The sequence below is a fragment of the Vulpes lagopus genome, chromosome 7 (assembly GCF_018345385.1).
Source record: "Vulpes lagopus strain Blue_001 chromosome 7, ASM1834538v1, whole genome shotgun sequence".
NCBI lineage: Eukaryota > Metazoa > Chordata > Mammalia > Carnivora > Canidae > Vulpes > Vulpes lagopus.
The window spans coordinates 3876935-3898056 of NC_054830.1; the positions used below are offsets into that span (position 1 = coordinate 3876935).

The window sequence follows — 21122 nt, forward strand, 5'->3', positions numbered from 1 at the left end:
GGCAGTACTGGAAAGGGTTTTAATCATCATTAAATAGTTCATCTGTGCCGGACTCCGTGATTAAGCCAAGTCCTTGCGCGCGGGCCTCTGAGCCTCCTGGCGGCGCAGCTGCCCAGAGCTCCGGCCCCGGTGCCCTGTGGCCCCACCGGGCCGCCCGTGCCAGCGGAGCCCGGGCTGCCGTCACCGCTCCACGGCCAGGGCCTCCGCGGGCTCCTCGGGGAAGGCGATGCTGAAGATCTCGCGGTAGTGCTCCACGAAGTGGACCTCCAGGCCCTCGGTGATGAAGGCCGCCAGGTCGTAGAAGTCCTTCTTGTTCTCGGCTGGCAGCACGATGCACGTCACTCCAGCACGCTTTGCCTGGAAGGGAGGTGCGGCAGGTCGGCCTGGCGGGAAGGACCCCAGCCTGGCTCCCCCCGCTCGGGGGCTCCCAGCAGCAGCAGCTGGACCCCACGCCTGGCCTCTGGTCCTGGAACCTGCTCTCCCAGGGCCCCGGGAGGCTTTGTGCACGTCCTGCCAGCACCTGTGAGCTCCTGAGCTCCCCTAACCGAGAAGCTGGCCTAGGAAGGGCCCAGTCTCTGGACCAAGGCCAGCGACCCCACGGCTGCTGTGGGGGTAGAGCTGACTCACCTGTGAGGGGCTGTATGGCTGCCTCTGACCCCCCCCCCAAGGGAGGAAAGCAAGGCTCAGGGTGGAGGGCCTGTGCATGTCCCAGCCACAGACCCTGCCTTGTCCAAGGGGCAGGGGACACAGGAGGGCCAGGTTTCAGATGGCAGGGGTCAACGAAGGGGGACGGGGGGGGGAGTCCAACAGAGGGTCAACTGGTCAGGGTAGACCTCTCCTTACAGCCCCATATGCCAGCCCGTCCTGCTTTCTGCACCCCTCACTCTCAGTGCTTCGTTGAGGGGGAAGCAGGAGCCCTAAGCTCAGGACCACTACAGGGTGGGGTCAGCTGGGACACTCCGCTCCACCTGGGGCTACGGCCACCTCCTGCCACTTGAGACCAACAGCACAGGTGCAAAGTGACAGGACAGTGCCACAACGTGGGGTCTCTGGTCCAGATTCTCTCCAAGGGGCTGGGGTTCCCAACCCCAGGGGGAAGGGGTGACACTCACTGCGATGGTCTTCTCCTTGATGCCACCCACCGGCAGAATCTTGCCCGTGAGGGAGACCTCGCCCGTCATGGCCAGGTTGGGCCGTACTGGCCGGTCCATGGCCAGGGAGAGCAGGGCCGTGACAATGGTGCAGCCGGCACTTGGGCCATCCTTGGGGGTGGCGCCCTGGTGGGGAGATGCAGGTGGGGGGTGGGCAGGCTGCATAGGGGCTGGGCCCAGGCCAGGGGGCTGGGGGTTAGAGATGGGAGGTGAGGCCTCACCTCAGGGACGTGCAGGTGGATGTGGGAGGTCACCAGGTAGTCGTTGGTGGGGTCGTGTTGCATAAGGAAGGCCCTGGCGAAGGTGTAGGCGATGCGAGCACTCTCCTTCATCACATCCCCCAGCTGGCCTGTCACCTCCAGGCTTCCATCCTTGTCCCCCTTGCTATCCTTGTCTCTTGGCCTCCGAGGGGAGGTCTCAACAAACAGCGTGGAGCCCCCTGGGAGACCAGCAGGCAGAGACTGAACAGTGGGACCCCTCAGACCCTCAGTGGGGCCACTAGGAACCCCTCCCCCACCTGCAACACTGTCCCTCCCCTAGCTCTCCCTGGCCTACTGCCCGCTCATCCTCCACGTCCCGGCCCCTGCACTGGCCCGTCCCGGCCCCTGCACTGGCCTGCAGTCAGACTGCCGCTGGCCTCTGCTTCGGCCTGCCCCCGTGTACACGGACACCGCGAGTGCGCAGCCTGCCAGCTCCAAACCCTGATTCCTTGAAATCCAGTCCAAGTAAGCAGACCCTGCACCCTTCAGAGCCTGCGCGCTTCCCATAGCCCCCCCAACAGCACCACCCTGCCGCCACCCTGGAGCTGAGAGACCAGCCTCCCTGCTGAGTGAGGTCACCTGGACAAGGAAGCCCCCTGCTGGGTGTCATTTCCCCCCACAAGGCAAAAGGGATTTCCCTCAATGCAAATAACCCTTCTTGATCAGCCCCTGGTGTCTCAACTCACTTCACTGAGTGGGGGGGAGGGGGGAAGGGGTGCAGGACTCGGGGTCTGCAGTTGTCAGCCCTCCTGTGGCTCCCAGGGAGGAAGTGCGGCACCATCCCCCCGACCCCGCCCAGCCCCAGGCCACCTCCTGGCCCAGGCTGCTCACCCATGGCAGTCCAGGCCAGTCCCATGACCACGCCAGGGGGCGTCACGTCGTACATGCGCTCCACAGTGAACACGGGCTTCCCCACAAAGTCCTGCAGATTCTCTGGCGTCACCTCTACGAGGTCCGCCTCCCCACTGACAATCTTGTAGGCGGACTTCCGTAACACCTGGAGCAGGCAAGGCAGCCGAGTGGGCATGGGCCCTCACCCCAGTTAATTTTTAACATTGTGGTAAAATACAAAACATGATCATTTCACCCCTTTGTAAGCTTACAGCTTCACGGCATGAAGCGCATTCACATGGTCGTGCAGCCATCTCTACCGTCCAGCTGTAGAACTTTCCACCTCCCCAAACTAAGACCCTGTCCCCAGGAAGCACCGGCTTCCTGCTCCACCCCTGGCTCCCACCGCCTGTCTCTGTGGACAGGATGCCTCTAGGGACCCCCCAAGGTGGGATCTGCAGGATGTGTCCTGCCTGGGGTGGCATCCTGTCTTCCAGGCCCTCCTTCCGCCGCACAGGCTGCAGACCCTGCCCTCCTGGTCTGTCTGCCCAGCTCACCTTCTCCACCTGCTTCTGCAGGTTGCGCACACCACTCTCCCGGCAGTACTGCTTGATGAGGAGGGTCAGCACGTCTGATGACAGCTTGGCTTTGCTCTCATCCAAGCCACACAGGGCACGGGCCTGAGGCACCAGGTACCGCTGGCAGGGAGGAGAATGCTGCCATTGGGACCCCAGGGCCTCTTCCATGGCTCCCACTTACCATCACACCTTCCCAAGACTGGCTGGCTAAGACCATGGAGGTGGGCCCAGCACCTGCCTGCAGGGAGCTCGACTCAGCCCCCAGGGTGGGGGTGAGCCAGGGGAAGGCTGCCCCAGGAGGTGACATCAAAGCTGAGACCCAAGGGTAAGGAACCAGCAAGGCAAGGAGGGAGGCAGGGGGTCTGGGCAGAGAGCACGGCAGGTGCCAGGATGCCCCATAGTGAGTGCACACGTGCCCAGCCTGCCTCTTCCAGAAGCTCCCAGGCCTCTGCTCCTGCTGCATCGTCTGCCCAGATTCCATTCCTGCCCTTCCTGAGACACCCCCCCTCCAGGAAGGTCTCCCCTGATCCCTGGGCTCAGCCCATTCCCACTGAGGATCCGAGTCAGGGTAAGTGGCTGCCACCCCGGGCAGACAAGAATGGGAAGGTCACTAGAGGCTCCAAGGTCACACCCACAGTCCAGCCCAACTCCTGCCACACGGCAGTCAAGGGACACTCTAGGGACAGACAGTCCTGAGCACTAACTGGGGGTGGAGGGCACCTGAGACACGAAGGGCACGACCATGCACGCCAGTACGTGGGGTGGCTGACATGGCCTGGCCCTGAAGCCTCTGGGAGTCCGTGTTCTTCTTGTCATCATTTTAAAGGTTTAAAAGTCCCCTGTCCAGGTCCCCAAGCCCGCCCCTCCTTGGCCAGGTGGGGAGGTCCCAGAACCCCTGTAACTACATCTACCTAGAGCTCACCTGGCTCCCCACCCAACCCAGGAGACAAGCCCTAAGGGCTGGGACCCAGCACCCGAGCTCAGGGAGAAAGTGCTCAACCCTTTACAGAACAGAAACACTGGGTTAAAACACTTTCCCTTTCCTCTGGACGGAATCTGCTCTGCTCTGCTTAGCATCCTTCAGGGTAGAAATCCAGCCCCCAGCCTAGGGAGATCACGGATGTCTAGGAAACGCAGAATCCCGGGTGAGCCTCAGCCTAGGACACGTGTTATGCGGTCACAGAACTCAGGCACCCACGGCTGGTGGGAAAATGGGGGCAGGTGTACCTGCACTGAACCCGGCCACCCAGCCCCAGGGCCACCCCAGCGACAGGTGTGCTGCAGGATGGGGGTGACGTGCTGATGGGGCAGGTGATGATCAGGGCTGAGCACACAGTCCCCAGCAGTGCACAGGTAGGCCTGAACCCTGAAAGCCCAGGAGAGACTGTTCTCTCTGTCACGTTTGGGGGCAGTCTCTCCCTTGTTCCTGTTCTGGGCCCCGGGAGAATGGGGTAGCAGAAATCTGTACCAGGTGGGACTTTGACCCCAGGTCCTGACACCAGAGCCCTGAGACCCTGGATTTCTCTGAGAGGCAGAGTGAGCGGGGCGGCTGCTGGTAGCTACGGCCCCTCCCCACCACACCTGAGCCTGCGCAGTGAGGCAGCTCCTGGAGCAGGGCTTCGATGGTCAAAGGGATGGAATCTTCAGCCTCAGCCCTGACCCCCAGGGAGAGAGGAGGGCTGGAGGGGGAGCCAGTCACCAGTGCCTAGAGTTTACTCAACAATGCACATGGAATGAAGCCTCTATAAACATCGTAGGCCATGGAGCTGGGAGAAAGCGGAGGTGCTGGGAGGTGCTGGGTGGCGCACCCAGGGAGCGCACAGAAGCCCCTGCCCCCTTGCTGGGCTTGATGCAGCTTTTTCAGCTGTTCCCTAGTTGTAGCCTTCATGATAAACTAGTAACTACATGACCTAAGTTCCAGGAGCTGTTACAGTAAGCCATCAAACCCCAAGAGCAGGTTGTGGGAAAGCCCCACCCACAGCCAGCAGGGCAGAGGAAAGGAAGCCCCGGGATGCGCAACTGGCATCTGAGGCAGGGGCAGCCGGTGGTCCTGAGCAGTCCGCCTGCGGGGTCTGACGCCAACTCCAGGCAGAACCGGACTCTGAGCTCCTGGACACCCAGGCAGAGAGGTGGGCGGGGTGGGACACCTGCGCTGGTGTCAGAGCTGTGCTGGTACATGGTTCACAGCAGGCCTCACCTCTGCTCTTGGTGATGCTCAGGCTACAGAAGTGGGCAGAGCCTGGCCATCCCCTCTCCGAGCAGGGCCACTGTGGACTGTCCCCCCCCAAACCCCAGCTCTGCTTAGGAGCCTGGGCACGTGGGGGTGCTCAAACATGCCTCCAGCCCCCACTGCTAGGGGTACCCTCTTCTGTCTAGAGCTGGGGTGAGGGTCCTGCCCTCACCTCTGCGATGGCGAGCTTCTCCTGGGCCACATAGCCAGACACGTTGATCATCTCCATCCGGTCCCTCAGTGGCTCTGGGATGGTCTCGGTGACATTGGCCGTGCAGATGAACAGCACCTGGGGAAGGCGGCAGGGAGGTATGGATGCCTGGCCACCCTGCCCCTCCCCACTGGGCCCAGCTCCCCGGCAGGACACACACCTTGGACAAGTCCACAGGCACGTCCAGGTAATGATCCAGAAAGTTGGCGTTCTGCTCGGGGTCCAGCAGCTCGAGCAGTGCCGACGAGGGGTCCCCCTGGTAGCCTCGGCCAATCTTGTCCACCTGAAGGGGCAGCAGAAGGCAGGTAGTTTGGGTACCTTGCCCGCTCCTCGCGTCTGCCTGCCAGACACTCCTGGTGGGAGGTGGCTGGGTGGGACCAGATTTCACCAGCACCAGGGTGGTGGGGTGCGGGGATGGGAAGGGGGACCAGGCAAGCCCTGAGTGAGGGGTGCAAGGGCACACAGGGGATCTGCTGAGGCAGGAGAGACGCTGCAGTGAGGCCACCCAGTGACTGGGGACAATCAAAATGGCAGGGAACACAGGTCTGATCTTGGATACATAATCTGCCAAAGCTCTGACCTAGGAAGGCCCAAGGGACCGTGTCTGACCTTGGGGAAGGATGCTAGGGACAGAGCCGTGCTGCCTTGTCAGCTCCGAGGCCGGCCCCACGCCCAGCCCTCCGTCCATGCGCACCTCATCTATCAGGATCAAGGGGTTCTCCGTCTTGGTCTTCTTCAGGCACTGGATGATCTTTCCTGGCATAGCACCCACATATGTCCGCCTGGGGGGGGGCAGAGCACAGCAGGAGCGGCAGCTCCTCACCTGTCTGCGGCTGGCCATGCCAGCACCCCAGCACCCACAGGCCCAGCTCGCAGGCAGCACCAGGACCCCAGGGAATCCACGCACACCCTCCAGGGCTGCCAAGGGGTGGCAATGGCGAGACGCACACAGAGCGGCCCTGGTGCAGGCGGCACAGATGCTGGTAGCTGCCGACTGTGCGAGTCCGCGGGGCACCATTACCCCGGTGGCCTGTGCTCTCCGACAATGGGAATGTGGGCATTGTCCCCCCGCTCAGACTCGGGGCAGGGGAGCAGATGCAGAACCAGGTCTCACTCAGACCTGTCCCCCGAGCCAGCACCTCCTACCCAGACGGTGAAGCCCAGCCCGCACTGCCCAACCTAACAGAACAAGGAAACTCAGGAGCAGCCCGGGGCTGGCAGCAGAAATGCTCCCCCCAACCAGGTCCTCCCAGGCACAGTGTGGCCTACCAGGCCTTGGGGCCACTGGGCCCAGGGCCTGGACCCGGCTGGCACTTGCTGGAGTGTTTCTTGATGACCCTGTTCTACTGTCCCAGCTCAGCTGCGGGTGTCTAGCACTCACAGAGCATAAAGCAGACACCAGTGCTGTGCCCCTGAGCTAAGGCCCAGCGGGGTGGACAGACAGACAGTATGTCAAATGGGGGAGAAAATTATAAGATAAACTTTATATGCTATAAAAATAAGGATGGGGGATTTAAAATGCCATTTCCGGGGCAATAAGTGGGAGGACAGGGAATGTCTTGGGGAGAGGCCCTGAGCAAAACAAGTGAAGAGGCAACCGTGTGGGTATGCAAAGGAAGAGGGTTTTCTGAGTCAGGGGAACAGCCTATGCAAAGGTCCTGGGGCAGGGGCAGGACCAGGCCTGGTGTGCTGGAAGCCCATATGGCTGGAGCAGAGGGAGTAACGAGGAGAGAAAAGGGGAAGGAGTAAAAAGGGTGGAGTATGCCAGGCCTTGCAGGCCTCAGTGTGGATCTGGGCTTTTACCCCAAGGAAGGAGGGAGCCCTGAGGGCTGTGGGCAGAGGAGGGTTTCACTGTTACCAACAGGGTAAGAGCAGGAAGTTCCCTGTTCTTATCCTTGTCGGGGAGCCCAGCGCAACATCAGCACAGAACACCTGCCCCTGCCCTCCTGGGCCCCTCTTCCTTGAGGACAGCCTCCAAAGTCACAGACGTGTACTTGTTAACAAACTCACCCAATGCCTCTTCTTGGCCTGGATGAGTGGGGTTTGGCCACACTCTTGGGCATTCTCTGAGCCAGGGGCCCGGAGGTCGCTAGAACCTGCCTCTGCTTTCCCCGCCTTCATCCTCTAGCCGGGAGCCAAGAACCCACACGCCTGTCCTGCCCCGCTGCCCTCTGAGCAGGCCCCACACCGCCTGGGTGCCTGGCACCACTCCAGCCTGGAGGCTCCTCACCCGACACCATGGAAGCCTCGTCCACCTCTGGCCCCATGGCCCTGCCACACTCCAGGTGCCGCCTCTGATCTGGAGCTCACAAGACACCTGCGTGCCTGTTACACTTGTGTCTCACCAACGCTACCCAAAGCAGCACCCCAAGCAGGGGCCGTGTGGCAAGAAGCCCCAAGAGAGCCCATTATGAATGCCCCAACGTCAGGGTGCCATACGCACAGCCAGGCGGTTTTCAGGCCCTGGACACAGGGCAGCAGCCTTTGCTTGGGCCTGGCGAGAGCGTGAAGAACCAGGAGAGCTGCTGAGGGCTTCAACGGCGCGCCACCCCGTTCTCAGTGGGGAGACCGCCTTGGCCCGGAACCCTGGCCACAGCGCTGGGGGAGCTGAGCTGGGGAGATGGGAATTAAAGTAGTGGAGACCATCCGCCAATGGCCTGGCGAAGAAATGTTCCTGCTGGTTGAAAGGCCAAGGTTCTGAGCCAACGTTTGAGTGCTAGATGCAGTCGGGCCTGGAGTCCGTGGATACCGGGGCTTGTCAGTCACGAACCCCAGAGTGAGCACAGATCACCGCGCACTGGGGACACCCCTCTAATGAGCATAGAACGGAGCCGGAATGAAGCCTGACAGAAGGTGGGTGAACCACGGGGCGAGACAGGCCAAGCCTACCTGTGCCCTTTGATCTCAGCCACATCAGTCATGCCCCCGACGCTGAAGCGGAAGTACTCTCGGTTCAGGGCACGGGCAATGGAGCGGGCAATGCTGGTCTTGCCCACACCAGGGGGACCGTAGAAGCAGAGGATCTTGCCCTGGGTGGAGCCTCGGAGCTGGCTGACAGCGATGAACTCCTGCGGACCGAGGTGGGTTCCCATGAGACACGCGCCACCCTTTCTGTGGGGCCAGGGCCCGGCCTGATGCAAGGCTCGCCACTGGCACGCTGCCTTTCAGGTTTCTGGGGGCATGGAAGGGACAAGGTATATCCCAGAGGGCCTGCGCTGACTAGAAGGGTCACTGGCACCAAGAAGGGCAGTGGCCGACTGTGGGTGACCATGACCCCAAGCTGTGGTAACCCCTTCCTCCCACGTGCTGGGCCGTATCGATAATCCTTGGAAACCTGAGGCCCCCGGAGAAGGCAGGTTGGCCCAGGCTGCCCTTGCCACCACCCCTGAGCTGCTCCAATGCCAGTCCCCCCACCGGATACCCTTCCCCTCTCCTTCCTCAGCCTCTGCTGATCCCCACAGCCCTGTCTCAGCCAAGGCCCTCCCCTAAACCACACCCTAAACCAGAAATTCCCCAAGGGGCTCCTCTAGGAACCCCCCAGTATGGGGGAAGCCTGGGTGCCAGGCTCTGGGGCACCCACCACCTGTGCCCAAATCCAAATGACAAACCTTGCCTCTCTCTGCCCACCTTGGGAGCATGGAACAAGTGACCAGAGGAGGCTTAGAGCAGCCTGTGCCCAAGGACCTACAGGAAGGGTGCAGGGAGCCTCAATGGGATGGCGGCGGGGGGGGGGTGGGGGGAGGCCTGGGGAGGCCTGGGACCCAGGGGAGGGGTGCAAGGGCCGCACCAGGATGCGCTTCTTGACATCCTCCATCCCATAGTGGTCCTCCTCCAGCACCGCCTGGGCCCGGGCCAGGTCCAGGTTCTCGTTGCTGTACTTGCCCCACGGGATGGACGTCAGCCAGTCCAGGTAGTTACGCGTGACACTGCCACAGGACAGACAGGAGCCAGTGAGTGGGGCCCAGCCTGCTGCCCAGTGCTGCTGTTACAAACTCACGTTGCCGACACCCACTGAGCCTGAAGCACGAACCACATCGCGGCTGGAGGAGCTGGGAACTGCCTCGATCAGCCATCTGGGTAAAGGCCACACTGTGGGAACTGGCACAGCTCCCAGCACAGGTGTTCAGCCTATTTCCAGGATCAGATGTGGTGAACACAGGAACTGCTCAAATCCTATACCACGGGGGTGGCAGGGGTGCAGACGGGAGATGACCTCCCCAGGGCACATGCGAAACCAGCCTGGCTGGTGACAGGTCAGCACTGCCCCAAGCGACCCCAGAGAGGGAGCCGCACACTCGCTGGGCAAGTATGGGCCCCCAGGAAGACGTGTTGACTTCCAGGCTCTCAAAGCCACGCAAAGAAGGCAGGGCAGGCATCCCGGCTGGAAGCACTGCTTAAAGCCAGACATCCCTGGGTTCAAATCCCTGTCCCAGCTTGGAGACCCTGGTCCCTGACTTGACTTCTCTGAACCCTCCACACCGAGGCAATGGGTGACACACACACTCCCTGGGAAATGGGTGACAAAGAAAAATGTGTTCTGCACAGGGGCGCCCAGAGAGGACCGTCCCAGGCCAGGTGCTTCTCAGGGCCCCAGTGTGACCAGAGTGGCCAGGAGACCCAGCCTCCCAGACCCCGCTAGGCTTGGCTGAGGCCGGGCACGAGAGAGAGGGGGGCCACCCGGCACAGCCTCCAGGGTGCTTACTTGAACTCTGATGAGTGGTTGTCCAGCAGCCCCAGCTTGCTCAGCTCCTCGTCCACCACGTCCATGACATGCTTGGGGACCACAAGCTCTTTGAGCCGCTCACGGAACTTCTCCTCAATGGCGTCCTTGTCGTCCTTTTCTAGGCCCAACTCCTTCTTGATGATTTTCAGCTGCTCCTGCAGGAGGTACTTGCGATGCGTCTGCTTGATCTTCTCCTCCACCTGTAGGGTCATGAGGCCATGGTCACACAGGGTCACAGGGGGTCACACAGGGAGTGGCCTCCTGCAGACATAGGGGGAGGAGAGACCGTGTGGCCACCTCCAGCTCCCTCCCCTCTGACCCTGGTTCCCCAAGCAGTGGGGCCTGGAAACAAACCATGCAGAGTTCCAGGTGAGGAGGGGATTCGCTCTTGGTCCTGACCTCAGCCAGGTGAAGCTCGCCTGACACCAGTGTGCCTCCCATGGGCACGGAGCTCCCCTGGACTGACAAGGCCGCAGGCAAGGGCTCAGAGGCCAGCCAAGACCATTGCCGCCTACACCCCCACTCTTGCGTCCCGTCCGGGGTGCATTAAGAAAGAAGTACCTTGTGCTGGGGCCCCTGCAGGGCTCAGTCACTGCAGCATGCGACTCCTGATCTTGGCGTTATGAGTCAGAGCCCCACATTGTGAGGAGACATAACATAAATACTAAAAATGAGGAGCAGTGTGCCTGGCTGGCTCAATCAGTTAAGTATCTGCCTTCAGCTCAGGTCATGATCCCAGGATCCTGGGATCAAGCCCCACGTTGGGCTCCCCATTCAGCAAGGAGTCTGCTTGTCCCCTTCCCTTTGTCTTCCCCACCTAGTGCTATTTCTTAAGTTAAAAAAAAGAGTTGCCTTGAGCTAATAACTAAGCATTAAATATTTTCCAGTTAAAAATGTAATGTGAAACTTCTTTTTAAAATAAAGCTAAATGGGGGATCCCTGGGTGGCTCAGCGATTTAGCGCCTGCCTTTGGCCCAGGGTGCGATCCTGGAGTCCCGGGATCGAGTCCCGCGTGGGGCTCCCGGCATGGAGCCTGCTTCTCCCTCTGCCTGTGTCTCTGCCTCTCTCACTCTCTCTCTCTCTCTCTCATAAATAAATAAAAATAAATCTTAAAAAAAAATAAAGTAAAATAAAATAAAGCTAAATGGACACCTGGGTGGCTCAGTGGTTGAGCATCTGCCTTTGGCTCAGGGAGTGATCCCGGGATCCAGGATCGAGTCTCACATTGGGCTCCCTGCATGGAGCCTGCTTCTCCCTCGGCCTATGTCTCTGCCTCTCTCTGTGTCTCTCACAAATAAATAAATAAAATCTTAAAATAAAATAAAGCTAAATGGAAAAACTGAGTAAATTTGAAAAACATGACTGGTAATCGACTGACAATCCAGGTAGCCCATGGCTTTGCCCACAATCAGGAAGGCAGACCACAAAGAGGAGTCTTTTCAACCCTATAGGGCTGGTTCACAACGTGCAGCATTTCCCCAGGACGCCGAAGGCAGAGCAAGCTCTGCCCCAATGGAGGCCATCCCCAGACCGTGGGCTCTGGGCTCAGCGCTGGGACCAGCTCTAAGTGTTGTGGTGCAGAGCTTCCCAGCCCCAAATGAGAGTGACACCTGCAAGCCACCCTCCCTACAGAGGCGTATCCTCAGCCCAGGCTCACCTCACGCCCCAGGCGCTGCTGCAGCTTGCTCAGCTCAAACTCCTTCTTGAGGAGGGAGAGGGCCTTATACAGCCGCTTGGGAATCTGCCAAGAAAGGGAAGATGCGAACGGTCAGTCAGAAGTCGGCATCTCTCGGTGTCGGGGAGCACAAACAGGGCAGATCGACCTGGCCATGCGTCACCACTGGAGGCACGCCACCGCCTCTGACCAGCAAGCCCAGTTCTACAAACACCTCCCACAGATAAACTCCTGGACGTCTGCAAGCCATAGTCGAGGACATTCTGAGTGGTGGTGTTTATAACAGCAAAAGGCTGCTCCCAAGCCAAATACACCACCCATTAACCAAAAGTCACCTCCTGGAGGAATGCCATGCAGCCTCGACAGAGAACAGGGAGCTATGCGCGGCCTGACGGGCCAGGGCTAATGTGAAGTGAAATCACAAAAAGGAGTGGCGGACAAGCAGCCAGGCTGGGAGGCTGCCCGCCACGCAGATCAGCACCGGGGCTGGGGCACACTCACATTGGTTTCCTCCAGGACGTCCTGCAGCTCGTGGGACTCGGCTCCGGTCAGGGCAGCGCCCATGTCACTCAAGTAGATGGGGTTGTCCACCACCCTCTGGCCCGCCTGCATCATTTGCAGCACAGACTCCCTGGAAGGGACAGAGCGATGCTGCCAGAGGCGCAGGGGTGCTGCAGCAGCAGGGGCTGGGCACCGGCAGGAGCACTGGCTTATGTCTTTCCCCAGCAGTGAGGGTCCAGGCCCTGGGATGCCCGCAGAGAGCCAGGTGCAGGGCCAGTGGGGACACCCATCCTAGAGCCACAAAACTAACGACCCCAGGGCCACACACAAACCCCCTCCAGTGCCCCCCTCTGTGAGATTCCCTCCTTCCACCCCAGCTGATGACAAAAAGGCTTCCGGCCAAACCCAAGCCCATGTTAGTATGAACTGGGCAAAGAACCTGCACTGGGCAAGCTATGTCCCTCCAACCTCCCACCACAGGGCCCCTCTGCCACAACAGAAACAGGGTCTACTCACAGGGCTGGGCCCTGGACCCTGGATATCTGCCCCGGCAAGGTTTTCCATCAGGATGACGCTATGAGAAAGCCTCCCACCAACCCAGTTGCAGAAAGAGGCAGACAGACCCCAGCCTGGCCTCACAGAGGGTGGACCACACACTGGGACTGGGGTGTGGCGCCAGGGACCAACCTGTAGAGCGGGTTCAAGGCAATGATGTCACGGATGGTCTTCACGATCTCAGCGGTCAGGGCCTGGCAAACAAGGAGGATGCTGTCAGTCCCTGGGGCCTGAGGAGCCCCTCTGGCCTGGTGTCAGACGCCCAGGAGCACAGGTCAAATCCACCAGTCATGGGGACTCAGGATCAAGACAGTAAAAACGAAAACCAACACCTACCTCCCTATACCACTCTGAAACTTGACCTCAGAATGAGCCATTTCCAGGACAAGGGGGGTACAGGGGGCTCCTTTATTTCAAACATGTGTCTCACAACCGACACTGTCTCAACCTCAGCACACCCTGGTTTGAATTCTCCTCTGGGGATAGGCCTACGAGTCAGCAGGCTTTCAGCCTGTCCCCTTCCAGAACCTCAGGCCCAGGCTCCCTGAGGAGTGGAGGACCCCCTCTGCTGTAGCTACCATGGGTATCATGGCCACAGCAAGGACAGTAATGCTGGTGGGACCACGGAGAGTTTATGGCATAACCACCGGAACCTCATGATTTCCAGAAGGCAGCTCCCCGCATACCACACCCCAGTGAGGGCACCGGTGGGCAGAGAAAGCAACTGCCATGCATTCCTTCACCGCAAGCACCCAGCCTCTGGTTAGCGGGTTCATCCCTGAAATGACAGGGCTGATCTTCCAGAAGGAATCTGTAGAGACCCCATGGTGCTTGCACAGACCAGCCTGAGCATACAGCCTCCTCAAGTCTCCCTACTCTTTTCCCTGCACCATTTATGAATTTCACTGGTCTTTCTCCCACTACGTGATCCTCACAGGAAACTCTAAAGCTCTGCTGCCCCATCCAGCAGCCATTGGCAGCTATGCACAAATAAATTAGAACCGTGACAAAATCAAATATTTTGTTCCTCAGTTGTAGCAGCCAGAGATCGAGTGCTTGATAACCGGCGGGGCTAATGGTGCAGAACCAGAGAACATTTCCACCAGCGCAGCAGTCCTCCTGGACAGCGTAGTCCCATGGGTGTGGCTGCTGGCCTGGGCCCGTGGCAAATGCAGCCAAGCCCCTCCCAGCGCCCGGGGCAGATGTTATAACAGACTGCAGGACTCCTGCCCACCAAGCTCAGAAGCCCCAGAACTCCGTTCAGCACAGCGCCACAGGATCGGATCGAGCTGCAGCCACTCACTGGCCTCAGGAAGGCCTACAATGCCGGTCGGTGCTCAAGCAAGGAGCTTTCCATCACCTTTGCCTGACTTCACCCCTACCCATTGGAAGCAGGGCCCCTGCCTCTAACTTACACTAGGAGAATGGGCAAAGGGCATCTCCCACCACCTTGACAGGTGGCTCGCAAGCTGTGAAGGCGGCAGGCAAGCCTGCATCTGGGGTCCAGGCGGCCAGAAGGCTTTGTGGCCTCGATGCCACTGGTAATGGTGAGCAGGCCCTGCTCCCATCCTCCCCGGGCTGGAGGGGAAGGAGCCAGCAAGGAAAGAAGGCAGGGGGCTCCTGTGCAGTGGCCACAGGCTGGGGCTGGACCCAGGTTCAAACCCTGCCTCCTTCACAGGAGCTAAGGGGCCCAGCACGTTTCCTTGGCCTTCTGGATGCCCGTTTCTTCCTAGGACTTTTGGGGTGAAAGCACATTTTGCATTCCACAAGAACCTGACAGCCATAACAGGCTAGAGCTTCTGTGAACCCGTACCCGTACCCAGGGAGCTCCCTGGGCAGCTGCAGAGACTTACTTTCACTTCTTCCGTGACCTGGAAGTCCTCATGGACAACATTCTCAACTTCCACCATGAGCACCTCGCCGGGGGACCCCGAAGCAGGCTCCACCACCACTTCCATCGGGTGCCCAGCACCCAGGTCCTCCTCCACCTCCTTCTTGCCCCGCTTCGTCTTCCTGCGGGGCTTCTGCTTGTTTTCGGCTTCGGCCTCCTCCAGCTCCACCTCCAGCTGCCTGCTGATGTGAATCCTGAAGGCAGAAACACAGAGGTGAAGCTGCCAGGGCTTCTGGTGCTGATGACAAAGGGTCTCGCTAGGCACCGGGGCCACAGGTCTGGGAACTGGAGACCGAGCTGCTGCTCAGGACCCCATGACTAGCACATTCTCCCCCAGCACTGTTGGCCTCCAGCTGACCCAGCCATTCCATGTTCCAAGCCAACACCCCACTGTCCCCCAGAAACATCTGAAGTGTGATGGGTAAGTCAGTAGTAACCAGCTCTGGGGCCCATCACAAGCTGCGGGCTCAACCAAGCACAGCCTGACTTGAGGACTCCATCTGTCCCTCCCTCAGCCTCGGGCTCACCAGACTGTAGCTCCTTTGTGTTGTTCAGGCCTCAAATGAAGGGCACCTCCACAAAGAGGCCCTCTCTGACCACTCCTCTCAGACCTCTGATGTGAGGTCCTGCCCCCATCTATGCCTACTCATCACCCTGTCCATCCTGGCTTCCCCCCAAAGCTCCCACCACCGTCAGAATTCAGCTTGTGACCTGTTTTGAGGCTTATGTCCTCCCCTCCTTGGGGTGGGGTGCGGGCCCCTGGCCTGTTTCTCTGCCCTTACCCAAGTACCCAGCAGACACAAGGGGCCAAGTGATTGCAAACATGCCATATCACCTGGCTCCCGCCCCACAGGGTAACGGCCTGCCACCCTCCCCAGAGGGACTAGGACCCAGTGCCTGGCCATGACAAGCAAGCTGCACAGAAAAAGTAGGCCTGGCATCTGGAAGCCAGAACTCCTTCCATAAAGCACCTCGGAGGCTAGACCAACACTTGGTAGCCACTGATGTTTTCATTCTTTGGGCTGCACCTTCCAGTCCCTCAAGCCCATGAGGCACCCCCAGGAGGCAGAGCAGCAGCATCTTTCCTACAAACAGCCTCTAATGCAAATAGAGGAAGATGGGTGTGGGGGATTCATGGAGTGGGAAGGCCCTGGGGTTTCAGAGAACCAATGCCCGGCCTACCCCATTTCCCCTGTGTTCTGGGGGTGCTGCCTGCTGATACCAGAATGGAGCTCCAGGAAGGGAAGGACAGAGAACTCTAGCCTCAGTGAGTGCCAACGAGCGTGTCTGATGAGGGGCTATTCACAACATCTACTATGTTACGGCTCAGGACTCAGAAATGCTTCCCATGTGGATGTGACCGTGGCACTCTTGACAAGCACCCTGAGGACCAACATTTCTTGGAACACACATGAAAAGCTGGAGAGCTTCAACCCAGCTGTTCCTGCAAATTTTTCATAAGTGTGAAAGGATAAGTATTTCAACTGAGCTCACAGGCTGCATGGAGCCCTTTGGCGGAGTGGAGATAGAAACTACACAGACCAACAAGGAATGTGTCCAGTTGAGTGAAAAACTGCGGTGCCAAGCAGGATATCCAGCACGGTCTGCTGGCAGACACAGATAAGGGCACTTGGAACAGCTGACATCTAGACACACCTAAACTTGGGATATAAGGCAACCCACTATATTTGTGATTGCTTTTGTGAATAGCGTGCTTAAGAAGTACAACCGGTCACTGACCACCCATACTGCCACTCTAACAAGGACCCAGAGGTGGCCTGTCTCAGCCACCTCCAGCTTCGGGCTAGCCCCTGCAGTGACAAGGCAGGACAGCTGACCAAGAAGGATGGTCAGTACCAGAACCTGGGGACACTCAGGGGCTCTCCTCCTGCCCCATCCCACACACTCGGGGCCCCGCACCTTCTGTGTCCCATGACGATCATGCGCAGCTTGTCCCCAAGGTCTTGCATCTCGTGGATCTGGACAAACGTGCCCGTGTGGTAGACCTCATCCAGGCTCTCAACCACGTCAGACTCGTTGCTGAGGGACAGGGACACAAAGGCACATCATCACAGGCCCTGATTCTCAGTGGGATGTCTCAGGTGAAGGAGGAGGAGGAAGAGAAGAGAAACACCCCTGCCAACCTCCAATGAAAACCGAGGGCAACCTCCTTGCTCCCACAGGTGAGAAGCTCCTGGCTAAGTCAGCTGTAAGGACCTGATTGGACAGAATGGATTTCATCCGCGCCTCCCACTACAGAGCCTGCTCAGAATGTACCTTCCTGCTCAGACTGATTCCTCCCTGCAGTCAAGGTGGGTGTACCTGAAGCTGTACTATCTGCCTACCAAGCTCTGCTCTGAAGTGGTCTCCCAGGTGGGTCTAACATTGGAGGTTAATATCTGCCCCACCTCCCGCCCCCGCCACAACCTAAAAACACACGAAACTGAGCCAAGTCTTCAGCCCAGACTAAAAAAGCATGCTCAGTTCTTGGCCTGTGCTCAGCAGGTTTTGCTTGATTTCGGGTCGAAGGTCCAGGCTACTCTACGGGGCAGGACTTGTGGTGAGCTACACTCCAGGGCAACTTCAACGAAGGAGTGAAGGTAAAGTTACACTTACTTGTCATCTCTCTTCAGAAAGACGCCAGCATAGGGCTGGGCAAGACGGACTTTCCTTCTTAGCAGCTCAACCAACTTCTTATTTTTAACCTAGCATGACAAGGACCCCAAAGTGAAACACAAGGCAGGTTTTCTAGCTGACGTTTTGACAAGAGCTCTAACATTTTCTATTATGATGCTGGAGGATATGCTAACCTGATCCAGGACACTAATCAACACAGCCCAGGAAGCAAGCCCTCACTGGCCCCCGCCCCCAACAGATGTAGAGAATGTAGTGGGGCAGGTTGACAGGGCTGCATTCCTTGGTGGTTTCCCCCCTTCCGAAAGAAAACTCAAAGTAGTAGACCAAAGGTCAGAACCAAGAAATCTTTCGTAACAGCTAATTTCAAGAGCTGTTTCAGAGGTGAAATATCCTATTTGAAAATCTAGGCTATTCTAATTTATCAATGTCAGGACGACAACACAAATGTGCGTAATTCAACAGTGGCCCATCTCACAGGCTGGAAACTTGCTCCAACTTGCGTTGAAAGTATTTCCCAATCACATCTATACATCAAGGACTGAAAGCCCTGGGATGACAACTATTATCCTGATGTCATTTCAATGGCAGGGAGACAGCTAACATCTTCTAGGGAACCTGTGATGGGGGCAGGAGCACAGATGTACATAAGGCTCCACTGGTTTCCTTCCAGCAGGCATTCATTCCCACCCCAGGCCCTAATTACACTTCAGGGCCCTCAAACTTCAGCAAGCATTGGAATTAACCTGGAGGACTTGCTAACGTAGATGGCTGGGTTCCAGCCCTGGAATTTCCTGACAGAGGCGGTCTGGAGTGGGCCTGAGAATCTGCATTTCAAACGAGCTCCCAAGTGATGCTCCCAGGGTTCGGCACCACTTCTGAGAACCAGTGTTCTAACTCTTCCCTTAAGAGGGGCTCTTAACTTATGGTCCAGGTATTTCTGACCCCACAGACGTATCTTTCCCAGAGAAAAGGTCCAACACAGCCACCAGGAGTGCTATAAGACCACCAAAAATTAAGAGCTACTGATCTATACTGAGAGGCCACTCAAGGGGAGAAACTACTGGGGCAAATTAGCCGCAAGCAATGTCCACCACAGGATCCAGTCAAGAGAGCTTTGCTAACAGGTTCAGAAACCTTTACCCGGTGCCATGGAAGTTTCCCTAATTCCTCTCTGAGAACAGCTGACTGCTGCCATCCCTGCACTTGTCCCCTCTCTTTGGCAGGATTCCTTGTCATCATTTACGTGGTAACAACAGAAACAAAATGCGTACCGTGTGCCAGTCTCACGCTTTCCACAGTGATTCATTTCACTCTCCCAACTCTGGGTAGGCAGACAGAATTTGCTGGAGCAATAATCTCTCTGGGCACGGGGGACAAGAGGCACCTGCCACTTTGCAGGGCTGAGGGGACCTTGCCTGAGCACTCCTGACCCCAGAGGCTGGCTGGGGTCAAAGACAGGAAAAAGGCTCCAGGGCAAGCTTCTGAAACATCAAGAGCCACCACATAGGAAACAGCAGCAGCTTCCGATTGAGGTAGGAGGCTATATCCCTGACACAGGGGAACTCACCTCTCTGACCAGCTCTAAGAACTGACGTATGATTATGATGCCCATTTTGCTGATGAGAAAATGGAGGCCCAGAGGAACAGCTTTCTGAAGGTGAAGAAGCTATGTATGGGTGGTGGAGCCAAGATAGGAACCTACAGGCTCTCGGGCCTCTAAGTAACCACTACTCCAAACCAAGGAAGGCCCTTGGAAGGGTAGCCCAGACACATACAATCAGCAGGTGGGCAAGGAGACGGAAGGAAATCCTTCAGGCCTCAGATTTGTTTAGCAGAGACTAGAGTATGAGTGAGAGGCAGTGAATGCAGAGGCTGACTCATCATATGACCTTGCTCAGTTAACAGATAACCTTTCACCATGGCCTCTCATTTCCACATCATTAAAAAGAAAAAGAAAAAAAAAAAAAAAGGACATGCAGGGAAGAAGGCAGGCATTTGGGTCTTTCCTACTCTAAAAACTCAAGTTTGGGCAGCCTGGGTGGCTCAGCGGTTGGGCATCTGCCTTCAGCTCAGGGCCCGACCCTGGAGACCCGGGATCGAGTCCCACATCGGGCTCCCTGCATGGAGCCTGCTTCTCCCTCTGCCTATGTCTCTGCCGCTCTCTGTCTCTCATTAATAAATAAATAAAGTCTCAAAAAAGAAAAAAAAAAAAAACCCTCAAGTTCCTTGCACTCATGTTGCTCACGTTGCTTTCTATTACATCACCCGGGTCCATCTCTCCACCCCTTGGCTCTTAGTCTGAAACGATCTTGCTTCCTGTCTCTTCCACCAACATACAAGTTTCTTAGGCACAGGGAGTGCATGTGACTTATTTGCTGCTAAATCAATCCCCAGTGCCTGCTACATATGTGGCAGGAGGTCAAGAACACTCTGAATAGACCACGGTTGCAGCCCTCTGAGAACATCCTTTCCCCCCTACCTTCCTCCTAAGTCTGCTGTACTCTAGTTTCTGACTCTATTATCCCTATAGTAGTCACGGCCTTCCAACGCATAACTGACTTACTAATCTTGCTCACGGCTTCTCATAACCTGCTGGGATGTAAGCTCCAAAGGCAGGAATTTTTATCAGTCTTGTTCGCTATTGCTGTGTCCCTAAGAACTGTACCTGGCACCTGGTAAGCAGTCAAGAAATGTTTAGGGAAGGAATGCATCCTGATTCCAAACGGGCTCGCCATCAGACTGCAGACCGCCCCGGGTGACAGTGTTATGAAACATCTACCAAAACCCACATAAAAAGTAACTGGGGGCAGCCCCGGTGGCTCAGCGGTTTAGCCCCGCCTTCGGCCCAGGGCGCGATCCTGGAGACCCGGGATCAAGTCCCACGTCAGGCTCCCGGTGCATGAAGCCTGCTTCTCCCTCTGCCTGTGTCTCTGCCTCTCTGTGTGTGTGTGTCTCTATGAATGAATAAATAAAATCTTAAAAAAAAAAAAAAAAGTAACTGGGCCTCAAGACCGTTATGGTCCTTCCCAGCATCGGAGAGGTCTATGACCAGGACTCTAACTGGGCAGTCCGAAGCTCACTGGGTTCAACAGGGATCTGAAAGGGGGAGGGATCCGGCTCCAGTGCACCGAATTAGTGAGAAGACAGGAACTCGAAATCCAACTTTTAAGAAGCTTCATGCCTGGAAAACGTCGTGACACGAGAGCGCTCAAGGATCCCTCGGTCCAACCCGCTGCCTGCAGAGCCGGGGAAACTGGCGGCCGCGGCGGGGGCGCGCATTACCTCGATGATCTTGATGAAGCGCGGAAACACCGGGTTGCGGGTGACGGCGATGAGCGGCAGGTGCGGGAATACGTCCGGAATAGTCATAGGCGTCAGCGCCGTTATGATGGGGCCCTCCCCGCCCCCCGCGCTGCCCCCCGCGCCCGCGGACCCATCCTCCGCGCCGCCCTCGGAGGCATCCTCGCCGCTGGAGAACGCACCACTGCCGCCGCGGCTGTTCGCCTCCCAAAGTCCCCGCCACTGGCCCGCGGCAACCGGGCCTCGGCCCCACAGCGCCCAGGGAGGGGAGGCGTCGCAGGCCCGCCGGCCGCGGGGCAACCACGCTTCGGCGGCAGTCGGAACCCGCCCCCAGGCAGCGGCCAGCAGCGGCCGCCGCAGCGCCCAACACCGCGCAGCACCCCACAGCCGCACGTAGCCTGTGCCCGCCGCCATGGCCCGGCCATCCTGGCGACGCACAGGACTTGCGTCACTTCCCCTCGCCGGGCTGGTGCGCACGTGAGGCCCCGCGCGTACCCCGGGGCCCGCGGGGGGCGTGACCCGGAACGGAACGCGGCGGGGGTGGGGCTTACAGGAGCGTGGGGGCGGGGCCGGAAGCGC

At 58.3% G+C, this 21122-nt stretch overlaps 1 protein-coding gene across 1 annotated transcript; it reads right to left on the bottom strand.

Moving 5' to 3' along the window:
* Positions 1 to 5: 5 nt before the first annotated feature.
* Positions 6 to 20980, bottom strand: LONP1 (lon peptidase 1, mitochondrial). Its single transcript, XM_041761781.1, has 18 exons — positions 20526 to 20980; positions 17223 to 17311; positions 16527 to 16646; positions 14569 to 14800; positions 12848 to 12909; positions 12161 to 12290; positions 11642 to 11725; positions 9964 to 10184; positions 9049 to 9187; positions 8151 to 8329; positions 5956 to 6043; positions 5422 to 5544; positions 5223 to 5339; positions 2800 to 2940; positions 2243 to 2408; positions 1373 to 1590; positions 1113 to 1277; positions 6 to 357 (listed from the first exon to the last, which is right to left on the bottom strand). The coding sequence occupies exons 1-18, from the start codon at positions 20955 to 20957 to the stop codon at positions 181 to 183; spliced, it is 2883 nt and encodes a 960-aa protein (XP_041617715.1). The 5' UTR covers positions 20958 to 20980; the 3' UTR covers positions 6 to 180.
* Positions 20981 to 21122: the final 142 nt, after the last annotated feature.

What these genes read in the sequence shown, in the direction of transcription:
- LONP1 (XM_041761781.1), bottom strand. Translation starts at nt 20,957, where the DNA reads ATGGCGGCGGGCACAGGCTACGTGCGGCTGTGGGGTGCTGCGCGGTGT. An exon ending in GCTGAGATCAAAGGGCACAG is followed by an intron (nt 6,044 to 8,150) that starts GTAGGCTTGGCC and finishes GCCCCCCCCCAG; the next exon opens with GCGGACATATGTGGGTGCTA. An exon ending in CCTTGATCCTGATAGATGAG is followed by an intron (nt 5,545 to 5,955) that starts GTGCGCATGGAC and finishes CTGCCCCTTCAG; the next exon opens with GTGGACAAGATTGGCCGAGG.